At 33.8% G+C, this 17636-nt stretch overlaps 1 protein-coding gene across 1 annotated transcript; it reads right to left on the reverse strand.

The window, feature by feature from the left end:
- Window positions 1–8751: 8751 nt before the first annotated feature.
- LOC107944490 (heparanase-like protein 2) lies at window positions 8752–11592 on the reverse strand. The gene is made up of 9 exons (XM_041077696.1): window positions 10997–11592; window positions 10879–10915; window positions 10504–10684; window positions 10259–10413; window positions 9937–10170; window positions 9647–9836; window positions 9436–9561; window positions 9240–9339; window positions 8752–9152 (listed from the first exon to the last, which is right to left on the reverse strand). Exons 1-9 carry the CDS (start codon window positions 11201–11203, stop codon window positions 8811–8813), a joined length of 1572 nt encoding a protein of 523 aa, XP_040933630.1. The 5' UTR covers window positions 11204–11592; the 3' UTR covers window positions 8752–8810.
- Between the last annotated feature and the right edge of the window lie 6044 nt (window positions 11593–17636).

The raw sequence follows: 17636 nt of genomic DNA on the forward strand, positions 1-17636 counted from the left end.
TTGAACAAGATATCTTTTGACAAGTTAATAAAAATGATAGAAATCCCAGGCTACAAGAGAGAAAATGATGCTAATAACATTTTATAAAAGTAAATAATTTGATAAACGAAAAGTTCGTTCTATCAAAGTTGGCTTACCTTTTTCTTCGCACAGTGAGCATATACACGCAAATTTGGGTTAGACTCTTGAGTTACGGCAAGTACAGTACTTCCCATAAGCTGGTGCCATAGAAGTGCACTAGAAACGAAACAAATTAATAAGATGAATTATGTTGGTTGCTGTAGGGAAAAAAAGAAACTGACCCTACTAGTAATAAGTAAGCCTCTAAAAACTCTTCAATGAACACTGAATTGAGACATATTTGGATACCAGGTCCAAGATTATAGATATGGTGTGTAACTCCATCAACAACATCCTGTCCTGAAACTTCTAGGAAGGAATTAAACCATTTCTCATCATAATAGCCACTAGGACCTAAAACCTTTGGTTGAGTTTTGGGATCTGGGTGTAATTCTTTCACTAGATTCTTAAGTACTACTATGTCTTTTCCATATTGTTCAGCCTCAACGCTTGCACCCATCCCAGCTCCGGAGAGTTGATTTCCTGAAATAATAAATTGATTAAAATACAATTCGAAAAGTATAATGAAAAATAATGTCATGCAGAGCTTCGGGAAAACAAATTTAGTTTCCAAATTCATAAGAATCAACTTTGTATCCCTTGGAAATAGTATACTTCATGAAATCCCTTGCATTTTGCGATTTCCAATCGCCAACCCAAAGACCCTTTTCGATTTGTGACCGATTTCTTCCGAGAAGAGCATTCAACCCGAACGTAACCTTTACTCTTCAAAATGTCATATCAATAAAGTCAATGTCTTTATTAAGAAAAAAAATGGAATGTTTAATTATTTTTCGGAATAAATAGAAATACCAACCCAGTTTGATTGAAAGTTTTATTGAGTTCGTCCCATCTTTCCATGGGAAGGCAGCCCTGAGAGAATCCGAATAAACTATCTTCATTTTTCATGAAATTGGGGCAATTCTTAACTCCTCCTACTCCGTACACCACTTGATCTTGCAACGACCCACCAACTTTGATTCTTAAAGGATTGAATGCTGAAAGTAATTTCAAAAATTAGTCTGAAATTGTTCTTACCAGCTTTGAACCAAGTTTAGTCCAACTCGTTCACACAACCACTCTTACGAGGTGGCTTTTAACAGTATTCGAATTGCAATATTTGCAATCTCATTTGGACTACCATGCATGAATTAATGATAGAGACATGTAATATTATTTACGTAGAACTCACCTTTTATTGCATTTACCAGACCCTTCTTTTTCAAATCCTACGAAAAACATAAAGTACAAGAAAAGTCAAAATTTATGTAAAAGATATTGTTCATACACGCACAATAAAATATTCTTACCAAATTTAATAGTCCAGCCTTTCGCCAAGGACATTGATTGTAGTTGCATTTTTCAGTAGGCCACCAATCCAATGTAGCGCATACAAAGTTATCATCTGTTTCACCAATTGATGTTTCTCCTTAAATCACAATGTTCACATTTTGCGTCAACGAAAGCGATATATGGGAAACAAGGATTGCTAGGCTAAATATGCATTTCAAATCCATATTCACGATATCTAGATATTAGGAAAGAGCGGGAAGAATTGAGGGTAATACAATTGTAATCATGCATGCGTTTATATATATGCGTGTATTAAAAGTTTGTTACAATTAGATACGAATTTAAAATTGGTTAGGAAATTTAATCGTGGTAAAGGCATCATCATCATTTTGTTTAAAAGTTACAGTTTTGCAGCTGCAACTAATTCCTTTTCAACTACGGTCGAGATAATAATTCCAACTTGTTAGTTGGCAAGGAAATTTCATTTTATAACCACTTTTGGGCCGTCTACCATTTAAATTCCAAATTAAAGGCTTGTATTGTTTCTTTAGCTTTTATGTCTTGTTGTCCGTATTGTCAATGGAATAGGAATGTGGGTTTTGTCACAAGGAAAATTGTATTTTGAATAATATTTTAACAAGTAAATATTGCATGTTAAGGAAGTATGCGGAGATTATATTATTGTAACAATTAAACCTATCATTAAACTTGAAACTTTAGAAATTCCATGTCGACAGTAGTAGTATATTTGAAAAAGTTTCCCACATTTTTTTCTTCGAAAATTTTCCGGGGAGGACCTATCTCCTTTCGCTCCAAAACCCTAAACCTCTTTCATGAATTTTCATAAACTCTATCGTATCTTAAAATATTTGCGTACGTAAAAGAACTTTCAGAGTTATTTTAATTTACTCGATAATTGAAAGTAATATATATTTTAAATCAATTCTATCGTGTATAGATTTCAGTAGAAAGTTTTTTTTTCCCTTTATTTTATAGAAATGATAGACCACTGGGTTTTTATAAGAGAAGGAATTATTGGTTTTGATAATTTTACACCGGGCCTTTACAAAGCACATATTAACGACGATGACATGAACTACCAAGACAAAGAAATACTTGCTTTTTTTTTCAGTGTAATGAAACGCATAAAAAATCAAACCGTTATAACCTAAAATCCAAACCCTATAGGGATTTTTTATTTTATTTTCCTAAAATTTTTTGTCTTTTTGTTATATTGAAAATTTGAAACCAATTAGGGAAGAACAAATGCCGCCCAAGTGCCCATATTTCACCTTTTATACAATAAAACCCCAATAGCTAAGCCACCTACCTAGTAGATTTGACACTTGGCTCTGTTGGCGATGTAGATTTGCATAGTATATTTTCCATCGAAATTCGAGGTTACTGACATTGCAAAATTACTAAAAACTATTAATTACATATGTTTGAATGTTTATAAACTTTTTAATTTGATATAAAGTTGTTTGAATTATTTATGTTTTTTTAATTTATGAAACTCTACCAACTGATGATTATATTGTGTAGATGTTTTTTTTTCACATTTGCACCTATCTTGTTTTTCTCTGAACCATTTCTTTTACAAACGAGAGGAGTTAACCCCCTATTCAATTATCCCTTTTTCCACACATTTGAATAATATGGGGACTAGGTTACCCTATTTTAATTTGAGATGGACTGAATTGCTCGTGTCCTAACATTTTATTGACATAAATAGTCAATTTCGTCATTAATTGCCCTTTTTTGCACACTCTCTTATAGTACATGGGCTAAATAGGTCTTGACTCTTTTGTACAAGGACCTCCTGTGTTATTTTTCCCTACTAACTAAAAGAAGTAAAAGAGGAAGTATCATATACAGAAAACAAGAATAAAACAACAAAACAAGCCGTGGGAAAGTTATGAACGAATTGGCTACTCAAATTAGGCATCCAAGGCCCGAGTGGAAAGAGTACTCAAATCCCCCAAAATTAGAATGAGGAGGTTGAAGTAGAACAATTTCAATCTTCAACAAGGATAGGCCTATACCAGTACCACAACGGCCCCAGACAAAAGAGGGTGTTTGTTATCCTTAACAAAGTTTCTTTTCGCCAAACATTGAAAAGGAATATTATTTTCTTCAAATAGCGTTCATTTAATTCTTATTTTTTGTTATGTTGTAATATTTGGAAAAAAAAAGGTATTTCTAAGGTAACTAAATGAGTTTCGATTAATTGTATTACATTTTATTGTGTTCATCTTTATCATTAACACATGTAGGACACTGTCTTTAAATTTGAAATTGCACTAGGCAACTTGTGACAGAAGATGTAGGGAAATGATGTAGATGGAAAAAACAAACATTGGAAACATGCCGAATCTAATATAAAAGCGACAGTGAGTGATTTATTCCCGGTGGATTTTTTGTCCATGCAAAATATAGTAAGAAATGAATTGAGATAAAGGTAGAAAAATCGAGGGATACTAAAATCTAAAAATTCGTACATAACTAAGAACAATAGTAACAACTGGAAAAATAAGTTAGAAACTCTTGTCACATTCTAAAAGTTCAAGCAGCGTTTAAAGGTATTACATTTTAGATAAAGTAATGATGTAATTTAAGCACAGGCAGGGGCTTGAAAGTCTCTGATGGTTACATAGACTATGGAATGAGCTGCAATAGAGATGGGCGTGGAAGCATTAAAAAGCTTTGGTTCCATCGTCAGAATGTCGAATGTTTCTGTTGGAACCATTGGAACGTCATTTAGCAACACGATTTGACCTTGTATATTTCCAGCTAGCGCAGCCAAATGATACTCCTCTCTATCCTTGGAACCTCTAAATTCAGGCTTCGCAACATCTGTGGATCTCGAATTACGACTCTGGTGCTCGTAATTTGAAAGGGTGACGTTGAACGAGCTATCTTTCGACAAGTTAATAAAAATGATAGAAATCCCAGGCTACAAGAGAGAAAATGATGCTAATAACATTTAATAAAAGTAAATAATTTGATAATCGAAAAGTTCGTTCTATCAAAGTTGGCTTACCTTTTTCTTTGCACAGTGAGCATATACACGCAAATTTGGGTTAAACTCTTGAGTTACGGCAAGTACAGTATTTCCCATAAGCCGGTGCCGTAGAAGTGCACTAGAAATGAAACAAATTAATAAGATGAATTATGTTGGTTGCTGTAGGGAAAAAAAGAAACGATAAGGCTCACACTATCTGTGTGAAGATACGGACCCGTAGTAATCTGGATTGGGAATAGATGTTGTAGTATTAAGTAAAGCATAATTTCCACCGATTAGAGTTTGCCTGCAGAAGACCTTGTGATTGTAGGTTGAAGCCATTCCCAATTCATCAAGATACCTGTTAAGGGAGAAAATTTCAACCTCGTGTTTTATTATACACAAAGAAAAGGTAGAGGTAGGAGAAAAGGAGAGAAAAATATTACCAAAATCCATCAGCAAAGGTTGGGGACAAATCTTTAGCACCCCGTGAAGAGCTCCGCCAGATTCAGAAACCCAAGCTCCCGATTGCGGTTTAAACTTGTTGACAATATTCAAAACACCTTTATAGGTTTGGGCACCTGATTTAAGTAAGATGGATCTTGAATCTTGGTAATCATGTTTGGATCATCACCTGCATATGCATCTATCGAATTAAGAAACTGAGCCTACTAGTAATAAGGAAGCCTCTAAAAACTCTTCAATGAACACTGAATTGAGACATATTTGGATACCAGGTCCAAGATTATAGATATGGTGTGTAACTCCATCAACAACAGCATGTCCTGAAACTTCTAGGAAGGAATAAACCATTTCTCATCATAATAGCCACTAGGACCTAAAACCTTTGGTTGAGTTTCGGATCTGGGTGTAATTCTTTCACTAGATTCTTAAGTACTACTATGTCTTTTCCATATTGTTCAGCCTCAACGCTTGCACCCATCCCAGCTCCGGAGAGTTGATTTCCTGAAATAATAAATTGATTAAAATACAATTCAAAAGTATAATGAAAAATAATCTCATGCAGAGCTTCGGGAAAACAAATTTAGTTACCAAATTCATAAGAATCAACTTTGTATCCCTTGGAAATAGTATACTTCATGAAATCCCTTGATTTTGCGATTTCCAATCGCCAACCCAAAGGCCCTTTTCGATTTGTGACGATTTCTTCCGAGAAGAGCATTCAACCCGAACGTAACCTTTACTCTTCAAAATGTCATATCAATAAAGTCAATGTCTTTACTAAGAAAAAAAATGGAATGTTTAATTATTTTTCGAATAAATAGAAATACCAACCCAGTTTGATTGAAAATTTTATTGAGTTCGTCCCATCTTTCCATGGGAAGGCAGCCCTGAGAGAATCCGAATAAACTATCTTCATTTTTCATGAAATTGGGGCAATTCTTAACTCTCCTACTCCGTACACCACTTGATCTTGCAACGACCCACCAACTTTGATTCTTAAAGGATTGAATGCTGAAAGTAATTTCAAAAATTAGTCTGAAATTGTTCTTACCAGCTTTGAACCAAGTTTAGTCCAACTCGTTCACACAACCACTCTTACGAGGTGGCTTTTAACAGTATTCGAATCGCAATATTTGCAATCTCATTTGGACTACCATGCATGAATTAATGATAGAGACATGTAATATTATTTACGTAGAACTCACCTTTTATTGCATTTATCAGACCCTTCTTTTTCAAATCCTACGGAAAACATAAAGTACAAGAAAAGTCAAAATTTATGTAAAAGACATTGTTCATACACGCACAATAAAATATTCTTACCAAATTTAATAGTCCAGCCTTTCCCCAAGGACATTGATTGTAGTTGCATTTTTCAGTAGGCCACCAATCCAATGTAGCGCATACAAAGTTATCATCTGTTTCACCAATTGATGATTCTCCTTGAATCACAACGTTCACATTTTGCGTCGACGAAAGCGATATCTGGGAAACAAGGATTTCTAGGATGAATATGCATTTCAAATCCATATTCACGATATCTAGATATTAGGAAAGAGCGGGAAGAATTGAGGGTAATGCAATTGTAATCATGCAGCGTTTATATATATGCGTGTATTAAAAGTTTGTTACAATTAGATACGAATTTAAAATTGGTTAGGAAATTTAATCGTGGTAAAGGCATCATCATCATTTTGTTTAAAAGTTACAGTTTTGCAGCTGCAACTAATTCCTTTTCAACTACGGTCGAGATAATAATTCCAACTTGTTAGTTGGCAAGGAAATTTCATTTTATAACCACTTTTGGGCCGTCTACCATTTAAATTCCAAATTAAAGGCTTGTATTGTTTCTTTAGCTTTTATGTCTTGTTGTCCGTATTGTCAATGGAATAGGAATGTGGGTTTTGTCACAAGGAAAATTGTATTTTGAATAATATTTTAACAAGTAAATATTGCATGTTAAGGAAGTATGCGGAGATTATATTATTGCAATAATTAAACCTATCATTAAACTTGAAACTTTAGAAATTCCATGTCGACAGTAGTAGCATATTTGAAAAAGTTTCCACATTTTTTTCTTCGAAAATTTTCCGGGGAGGACCTATCTCCTTTCGCTCCAAAACCCTAAACCTCTTTCATGAATTTTCATAAACTCTATCGTATCTTAAAATATTTGCGTACGTAAAAGAACTTTCAGAGTTATTTTAATTTACTCGATAATTGAAAGTAATATATATTTTAAATCAATTCTATCGTATATAGATTTCAGTAGAAAGTTTTTTTCCCTTTATTTTATAGAAATGATAGACCACTGGGTTTTTATAAGAGAAGGAATTGTTGGTTTTGATAATTTTACACCGGGCCTTTACAAAGCACATCTTAACGACGATGACATGAACTACCAAGACAAAGAAATACTTGCTTTTGTTTTCAGTGTAATGAAACGCATAAAAAATCAAACCGTTATAACCTAAAATCCAAACCCTATAGGGATTTTTTATTTTATTTTCTTAAAATTTTCTGTCTTTTTGTTATATTGAAAATTCGAAACCAATTAGGGAAGAACAAATGCCGCCCAAGTGCCCATATTTCACCTTTTATACAATAAAACCCCAATAGCTAAGCCACCTACCTAGTAGATTTGACACTTGGCTCTGTTGGCGAAGTAGTACAAAATTCTTTATTTAAAATTTGCATAGTATATTTTCCATCGAAATTCGAGGTTACTGACATTACAAAATTACTAAAAACTATTAATTACATATGTTTGAATGTTTATAAACTTTTTAATTTGATATAAAGTTGTTTGAATTATTTTGTTTTTTTAATTTATGAAACTCTACCAACTGATGATTATATTGTGTAGATGTATTTTTTTCACATTTGCACGTATCTTGTTTTTCTCTGAACCATTTTTTTTACAAACGAGAGGAGTTAACCCCCTATTCAATTATCCTTCTTCCACACATTTGAATAATATGGGGACTAGGTTACCCTATTTTAATTTGAGATGGACTGAATTGGTCGTGTCCTAACATTTTATTGACGTAAATAGTCAATTTCGTCATTAAGTGCCCTTTTTTGCACTCTCTTATAGTACATGGACTAAATAGGTCTTGACTCTTTTGTACAAGGACCTCCTGTGTTATTTTTCCCTACTAATAAAAGAAGTAAAAGAGGAAGTATCATATACAGAAAACAAGAATAAAAGAACAAAACAAGCCGTGGGAAAGTAATGAATGAATTGGCTACACAAATTAAGCATCCAAGGACGAGTGGAAAATGTACTCAAATCCCACAAAATCAGAATGAGGAGGTTGAAGTAGAACAATTTCAATCTTCAACAAGGATAGGCCTATACCTGTTCCACAACGGCCCCAGACAAAAGAGGGCGTTTGTTATCCTTAATAAAGTTTCTTTTCGCCAAACATTGAAAAGGAATATTATTTTCTTCAAATAGCGTTCATTTAATTCTTATTTTTTGTTATGTTGTAATATTTGGAAAAAAAGGTATTTCTAAGGTAACTAAATGAGTTTCGATTAATTGTATTACATTTTATTGTGTTCATCTTTATCATTAACACATGTGGACACTGTCTTTAAATTTGAAATTGCACTAGGCAACTTGTGACAGAAGATGTAGGGAAATGATGTAGATGGAAAAAACAAACATTGGAAACATGCCGAATCTAATATAAAAGCGACAGTGAGTGATTTATTCCCGGTGGATTTTTTTGTCCATGCAAAATATAGTAAGAAATGAATTGAGATAAAGGTAGAAAAATCGAGGGATACTAAAATCTAAAAATTCGTACATAACTAAGAACAATAGTAACAACTGGAAAAATAAGTTAGAAACTCTTGTCACATTCTAAAAGTTCAAGCAGCGTTTAAAGGTATTACATTTTAGATAAAGTAATGATGTAATTTAAGCACAGGCAGGGGCTTGAAAGTCTCTGATGGTTACATAGACTATGGAATGAGCTGCAATAGAGATGGGCGTGGAAGCATTAAAAAGCTTTGGTTCCATCGTCGGAATGTCGAATGTTTCTGTTGGAACCATTGGAACGTCGTTTAGCAACACGATTTGACCTTGTATATTTCCAGCTAGCGCAGCCAAATGATACTCCTCTCTATCCTTGGAACCTCTAAATTCAGGCTTCGCAACATCTGTGGATCTCGAATTACGACTCTGGTGCTCGTAATTTGAAAGGGTGACGTTGAACGAGCTATCTTTCGACAAGTTAATAAAAATGATAGAAATCCCAGGCTACAAGAGAGAAAATGATGCTAATAACATTTAATAAAAGTAAATAATTTGATAAACGAAAAGTTCGTTCTATCAAAGTTGGCTTACCTTTTTCTTCGCACAGTGAGCATATACACGCAAATTTGGGTTAGACTCTTGAGTTACGGCAAGTACAGTACTTCCCATAAGCCGGTGCCATAGAAGTGCACTAGAAATGAAACAAATTAATAAGATGAATTATGTTGGTTGCTGTAGGGAAAAAAAGAAACGATAAGGCTCACACTATCTGTGTGAAGATACGGACCCGTAGTAATCTGGATTGGGAATAGATGTTGTAGTATTAAGTAAAGCATAATTTCCACCGATTAGAGTTTGCCTGCAGAAGACCTTGTGATTGTAGGTTGAAGCCATTCCCAATTGATCAAGATACCTGTTAAGGGAGAAAATTTCAACCTCGTGTTTTATTATACACAAAGAAAAGGTAGAGGTAGGAGAAAAGGAGAGAAAAATATTACCAAAATCCATCAGCAAAGGTTGGGGACAAATCTTTAGCACCGCCGTGAAGAGCTCCGCCAGATTCAGAAACCCAAGCTCCCGATTGCGGTTTAAACTTGTTGACAATATTCAAAACACCTTTATAGGTTTGGGCCACCTGATTTAAGTAAGATGGATCTTGAATCTTGGTAATCATGTTTGGATCATCACCTGCATATGCATCTATCGAATTAAGAAACTGAGCCTACTAGTAATAAGTAAGCCTCTAAAAACTCTTCAATGAACACTGAATTGAGACATATTTGGATACCAGGTCCAAGATTATAGATATGGTGTGTAACTCCATCAACAACAGCATGTCCTGAAACTTCTAGGAAGGAATTAAACCATTTCTCATCATAATAGCCACTAGGACCTAAAACCTTTGGTTGAGTTTCGGGATCTGGGTGTAATTCTTTCACTAGATTCTTAAGTACTACTATGTCTTTTCCATATTGTTCAGCCTCAACGCTTGCACCCATCCCAGCTCCGGAGAGTTGATTTCCTGAAATAATAAATTGATTAAAATACAATTCGAAAAGTATAATGAAAAATAATCTCATGCAGAGCTTCGGGAAAACAAATTTAGTTACCAAATTCATAAGAATCAACTTTGTATCCCTTGGAAATAGTATACTTCATGAAATCCCTTGCATTTTGCGATTTCCAATCGCCAACCCAAAGGCCCTTTTCGATTTGTGACCGATTTCTTCCGAGAAGAGCATTCAACCCGAACGTAACCTTTACTCTTCAAAATGTCATATCAATAAAGTCAATGTCTTTACTAAGAAAAAAATGGAATGTTTAATTATTTTTCGGAATAAATAGAAATACCAACCCAGTTTGATTGAAAATTTTATTGAGTTCGTCCCATCTTTCCATGGGAAGGCAGCCCTGAGAGAATCCGAATAAACTATCTTCATTTTTCATGAAATTGGGGCAATTCTTAACTCCTCCTACTCCGTACACCACTTGATCTTGCAACGACCCACCAACTTTGATTCTTAAAGGATTGAATGCTGAAAGTAATTTCAAAAATTAGTCTGAAATTGTTCTTACCAGCTTTGAACCAAGTTTAGTCCAACTCGTTCACACAACCACTCTTACGAGGTGGCTTTTAACAGTATTCGAATCGCAATATTTGCAATCTCATTTGGACTACCATGCATGAATTAATGATAGAGACATGTAATATTATTTACGTAGAACTCACCTTTTATTGCATTTATCAGACCCTTCTTTTTCAAATCCTACGGAAAACATAAAGTACAAGAAAAGTCAAAATTTATGTAAAAGACATTGTTCATACACACACAATAAAATATTCTTACCAAATTTAATAGTCCAGCCTTTCCCCAAGGACATTGATTGTAGTTGCATTTTTCAGTAGGCCACCAATCCAATGTAGCGCATACAAAGTTATCATCTGTTTCACCAATTGATGATTCTCCTTGAATCACAACGTTCACATTTTGCGTCGACGAAAGCGATATCTGGGAAACAAGGATTGCTAGGCTGAATATGCATTTCAAATCCATATTCACGATATCTAGATATTAGGAAAGAGCGGGAAGAATTGAGGGTAATGCAATTGTAATCATGCATGCGTTTATATATATGCGTGTATTAAAAGTTTGTTACAATTAGATACGAATTTAAAATTGGTTAGGAAATTTAATCGTGGTAAAGGCATCATCATCATTTTGTTTAAAAGTTACAGTTTTGCAGCTGCAACTAATTCCTTTTCAACTACGGTCTAGATAATAATTCCAACTTGTTAGTTGGCAAGGAAATTTCATTTTATAACCACTTTTGGGCCGTCTACCATTTAAATTCCAAATTAAAGGCTTGTATTGTTTCTTTAGCTTTTATGTCTTGTTGTCCGTATTGTCAATGGAATAGGAATGTGGGTTTTGTCACAAGGAAAATTGTATTTTGAATAATATTTTAACAAGTAAATATTGCATGTTAAGGAAGTATGCGGAGATTATATTATTGCAATAATTAAACCTATCATTAAACTTGAAACTTTAGAAATTCCATGTCGACAGTAGTAGCATATTTGAAAAAGTTTCCCACATTTTTTCTTCGAAAATTTTCCGGGAGGACCTATCTCCTTTCGCTCCAAAACCCTAAACCTCTTTCATGAATTTTCATAAACTCTATCGTATCTTAAAATATTTGCGTACGTAAAAGAATTTCAGAGTTATTTTAATTTACTCGATAATTGAAAGTAATATATATTTTAAATCAATTCTATCGTATATAGATTTCAGTAGAAAGTTTTTTTCCCTTTATTTTATAGAAATGATAGACCACTGGGTTTTTATAAGAGAAGGAATTGTTGGTTTTGATAATTTTACACCGGGCCTTTACAAAGCACATCTTAACGACGATGACATGAACTACCAAGACAAAGAAATACTTGCTTTTGTTTTCAGTGTAATGAAACGCATAAAAAATCAAACCGTTATAACCTAAAATCCAAACCCTATAGGGATTTTTTATTTTATTTTCTAAAATTTTCTGTCTTTTTGTTATATTGAAAATTCGAAACCAATTAGGGAAGAACAAATGCCGCCCAAGTGCCCATATTTCACCTTTTATACAATAAAACCCCAATAGCTAAGCCACCTACCTAGTAGATTTGACACTTGGCTCTGTTGGCGAAGTAGTACAAAATCTTTATTTAAAATTTGCATAGTATATTTTCCATCGAAATTCGAGGTTACTGACATTACAAAATTACTAAAAACTATTAATTACATATGTTTGAATGTTTATAAACTTTTTAATTTGATATAAAGTTGTTTGAATTATTTTGTTTTTTAATTTATGAAACTCTACCAACTGATGATTATATTGTGTAGATGTATTTTTTTCACATTTGCACGTATCTTGTTTTTCTCTGAACCATTTTTTTTACAAACGAGAGGAGTTAACCCCTATTCAATTATCCTTTTCCACACATTTGAATAATATGGGGACTAGGTTACCCTATTTTAATTTGAGATGGACTGAATTGGTCGTGTCCTAACATTTTATTGACGTAAATAGTCAATTTCGTCATTAATGCCCTTTTTTGCACTCTCTTATAGTACATGGACTAAATAGGTCTTGACTCTTTTGTACAAGGACCTCCTGTGTTATTTTTCCCTACTAATTAAAAGAAGTAAAAGAGGAAGTATCATATACAGAAAACAAGAATAAAAGAACAAAACAAGCCGTGGGAAAGTAATGAATGAATTGGCTACACAAATTAAGCATCCAAGGACGAGTGGAAAATGTACTCAAATCCCACAAAATCAGAATGAGGAGGTTGAAGTAGAACAATTTCAATCTTCAACAAGGATAGGCCTATACCTGTTCCACAACGGCCCCAGACAAAAGAGGGCGTTTGTTATCCTTAATAAAGTTTCTTTTCGCCAAACATTGAAAAGGAATATTATTTTCTTCAAATAGCGTTCATTTAATTCTTATTTTTTGTTATGTTGTAATATTTGGAAAAAAAGGTATTTCTAAGGTAACTAAATGAGTTTCGATTAATTGTATTACATTTTATTGTGTTCATCTTTATCATTAACACATGTAGGACACTGTCTTAAATTTGAAATTGCACTAGGCAACTTGTGACAGAAGATGTAGGGAAATGATGTAGATGGAAAAAACAAACATTGGAAACATGCCGAATCTAATATAAAAGCGACAGTGAGTGATTTATTCCCGGTGGATTTTTTTGTCCATGCAAAATATAGTAAGAAATGAATTGAGATAAAGGTAGAAAAATCGAGGGATACTAAAATCTAAAAATTCGTACATAACTAAGAACAATAGTAACAACTGGAAAAATAAGTTAGAAACTCTTGTCACATTCTAAAAGTTCAAGCAGCGTTTAAAGGTATTACATTTTAGATAAAGTAATGATGTAATTTAAGCACAGGCAGGGGCTTGAAAGTCTCTGATGGTTACATAGACTATGGAATGAGCTGCAATAGAGATGGGCGTGGAAGCATTAAAAGCTTTGGTTCCATCGTCGGAATGTCGAATGTTTCTGTTGGACCATTGGAACGTCGTTTAGCAACACGATTTGACCTTGTATATTTCCAGCTAGCGCAGCCAAATGATACTCCTCTCTATCCTTGGAACCTCTAAATTCAGGCTTCGCAACATCTGTGGATCTCGAATTACGACTCTGGTGCTCGTAATTTGAAAGGGTGACGTTGAACGAGCTATCTTTCGACAAGTTAATAAAAATGATAGAAATCCCAGGCTACAAGAGAGAAAATGATGCTAATAACATTTAATAAAAGTAAATAATTTGATAAACGAAAAGTTCGTTCTATCAAAGTTGGCTTACCTTTTTCTTCGCACAGTGAGCATATACACGCAAATTTGGGTTAGACTCTTGAGTTACGGCAAGTACAGTACTTCCCATAAGCCGGTGCCATAGAAGTGCACTAGAAATGAAACAAATTAATAAGATGAATTATGTTGGTTGCTGTAGGGAAAAAAAGAAACGATAAGGCTCACACTATCTGTGTGAAGATACGGACCCGTAGTAATCTGGATTGGGAATAGATGTTGTAGTATTAAGTAAAGCATAATTTCCACCGATTAGAGTTTGCCTGCAGAAGACCTTGTGATTGTAGGTTGAAGCCATTCCCAATTGATCAAGATACTGTTAAGGGAGAAAATTCAACCTCGTGTTTTATTATACACAAAGAAAAGGTAGAGGTAGGAGAAAAGGAGAGAAAAATATTACCAAAATCCATCAGCAAAGGTTGGGGACAAATCTTTAGCACCGCCGTGAAGAGCTCCGCCAGATTCAGAAACCCAAGCTCCCGATGCGGTTTAAACTTGTTGACAATATTCAAAACACCTTTATAGGTTTGGGCACCTGATTTAAGTAAGATGGATCTTGAATCTTGGTAATCATGTTTGGATCATCACCTGCATATGCATCATCGAATTAAGAAACTGACCCTACTAGTAATAAGTAAGCCTCTAAAAACTCTTCAATGAACACTGAATTGAGACATATTTGGATACCAGGTCCAAGATTATAGATATGGTGTGTAACTCCATCAACAACACATGTCCTGAAACTTCTAGGAAGGAATTAAACCATTTCTCATCATAATAGCCACTAGGACCTAAAACCTTTGGTTGAGTTTGGGATCTGGGTGTAATTCTTTCACTAGATTCTTAAGTACTACTATGTCTTTTCCATATTGTTCAGCCTCAACGCTTGCACCCATCCCAGCTCCGGAGAGTTGATTTCCTGAAATAATAAATTGATTAAAATACAATTCGAAAAGTATAATGAAAAATAATCTCATGCAGAGCTTGGGAAAACAAATTTAGTTACCAAATTCATAAGAATCAACTTTGTATCCCTTGGAAATAGTATACTTCATGAAATCCCTTGCATTTTGCGATTTCCAATCGCCAACCCAAAGACCCTTTTCGATTTGTGACCGATTTCTTCCGAGAAGAGCATTCAACCCGAACGTAACCTTTACTCTTCAAAATGTCATATCAATAAAGTCAATGTCTTTACTAAGAAAAAAATGGAATGTTTAATTATTTTTCGGAATAAATAGAAATACCAACCCAGTTTGATTGAAAATTTTATTGAGTTCGTCCCATCTTTCCATGGGAAGGCAGCCCTGAGAGAATCCGAATAAACTATCTTCATTTTTCATGAAATTGGGGCAATTCTTAACTCCTCCTACTCCGTACACCACTTGATCTTGCAACGACCCACCAACTTTGATTCTTAAAGGATTGAATGCTGAAAGTAATTTCAAAAATTAGTCTGAAATTGTTCTTACCAGCTTTGAACCAAGTTTAGTCCAACTCGTTCACACAACCACTCTTACGAGGTGGCTTTTAACAGTATTCGAATCGCAATATTTGCAATCTCATTTGGACTACCATGCATGAATTAATGATAGAGACATGTAATATTATTTACGTAGAACTCACCTTTTATTGCATTTATCAGACCCTTCTTTTTCAAATCCTACGAAAACATAAAGTACAAGAAAAGTCAAAATTTATGTAAAAGACATTGTTCATACACGCACAATAAAATATTCTTACCAAATTTAATAGTCCAGCCTTTCCCCAAGGACATTGATTGTAGTTCATTTTTCAGTAGGCCACCAATCCAATGTAGCGCATACAAAGTTATCATCTGTTTCACCAATTGATGTTGCTCCTTGAATCACAACGTTCACATTTTGCGTCGACGAAAGCGATATCTGGGAAACAAGGATTGCTAGGCTGAATATGCATTTCAAATCCATATTCACGATATCTAGATATTAGGAAAGGCGGGAAGATTGAGGGTAATGCAATTGTAATCATGCATGCGTTTATATATATGCGTGTATTAAAAGTTTGTTACAATTAGATACGAATTTAAAATTGGTTAGGAAATTTAATCGTGGTAAAGGCATCATCATCATTTTGTTTAAAAGTTACAGTTTTGCAGCTGCAACTAATTCCTTTTCAACTACGGTCGAGATAATAATTCCAACTTGTTAGTTGGCAAGGAAATTTCATTTTATAACCATTTTGGGCCGTCTACCATTTAAATTCCAAATTAAAGGCTTGTATTGTTTCTTTAGCTTTTATGTCTTGTTGTCCGTATTGTCAATGGAATAGGAATGTGGGTTTTGTCACAAGGAAAATTGTATTTTGAATAATATTTTAACAAGTAAATATTGCATGTTAAGGAAGTATGCGGAGATTATATTATTGCAATAATTAAACCTATCATTAAACTTGAAACTTTAGAAATTCCGTGTCGACAGTAGTAGCATATTTGAAAAAGTTTCCCACATTTTTTTCTTCGAAAATTTTCCGGAGAGGACCTATCTCCTTTCGCTCCAAAACCCTAAACCTCTTTCATGAATTTTCATAAACTCTATCGTATCTTAAATATTTGCGTACGTAAAAGAACTTTCAGAGTTATTTTAATTTACTCGATAATTGAAAGTAATATATATTTTAATCAATTCTATCGTATATAGATTTCAGTAGAAGTTTTTTTCCCTTTATTTTATAGAAATGTTAGACCACTGGTTTTTATAAGAGAAGGAATTGTTGGTTTTGAGAATTTTACACCGGGCCTTTACAAAGCACATCTTAACGACGATGACATGAACTACCAAGACAAAGAAAACTTGCTTTTGTTTTCAGTGTAATGAAACGCATAAAAAATCAAACCGTTATAACCTAAAATCCAAACCCTATAGGGATTTTTTATTTTATTTTCCTAAATTTTCTGTCCTTTTGTTATATTGAAAATTCGAAACCAATTAGGGAAGAACAAATGCCGCCCAAGTGCCCATATTTCACCTTTTATACAATAAAACCCCAATAGCTAAGCCACCTACCTAGTGGATTTGACACTTGGCTCTGTTGGCGAAGTAGTACAAAATTCTTTATTTAAAATTTGCAAGTATATTTTCCATCGAAATTCGAGGTTACTGACATTGCAAAATTACTAAAAACTATTAATTACATATGTTTGAATGTTTATAAACTTTATTATTTGATATAAAGTTGTTTGAATTATTTAGTTTTTTTAATTTATGAAACTCTACCAACTGATGATTATATTGTGTAGATGTATTTTTTTCACATTTGCACCTATCTTGTTTTTCTCTGAACCATTTTTTTTACAAACGAGAGGAGTTAACCCCTATTCAATTATCCCTTTTTCCACACATTTGAATAATATGGGGACTAGGTTACCCTATTTTAATTTGAGATGGACTGAATTGCTCGTGTCCTAACATTTTATTGACGTAAATAGTCAATTTCGTCATTAATTGCCCTTTTTTGCACACTCTCTTATAGTACATGGACTAAATAGGTCTTGACCTTTTGTACAAGGACCTCCTGTGTTATTTTTCCCTACTAACTAAAAGAAGTAAAAGAGGAAGTATCATATACAGA

Source organism: Gossypium hirsutum, chromosome A09, assembly GCF_007990345.1.
Source record: "Gossypium hirsutum isolate 1008001.06 chromosome A09, Gossypium_hirsutum_v2.1, whole genome shotgun sequence".
Taxonomy (NCBI): domain Eukaryota; kingdom Viridiplantae; phylum Streptophyta; class Magnoliopsida; order Malvales; family Malvaceae; genus Gossypium; species Gossypium hirsutum.

Bases quoted from the DNA above. Each gene is read 5' to 3' on its own strand.
- LOC107944490 (XM_041077696.1), bottom strand. From the start codon at position 11,203: ATGGATTTGAAATGCATATTCAGCCTAGCAATCCTTGTTTCCCAGATA. The intron at 10,414-10,503 runs GTTGGTATTTCT...GACATTTTGAAG, and splicing joins AAAATTTTCAATCAAACTGG to AGTAAAGGTTACGTTCGGGT. The intron at 9,340-9,435 runs GTCCGTATCTTC...TTTCATTTCTAG, and splicing joins CCCAATCCAGATTACTACGG to TGCACTTCTATGGCACCGGC.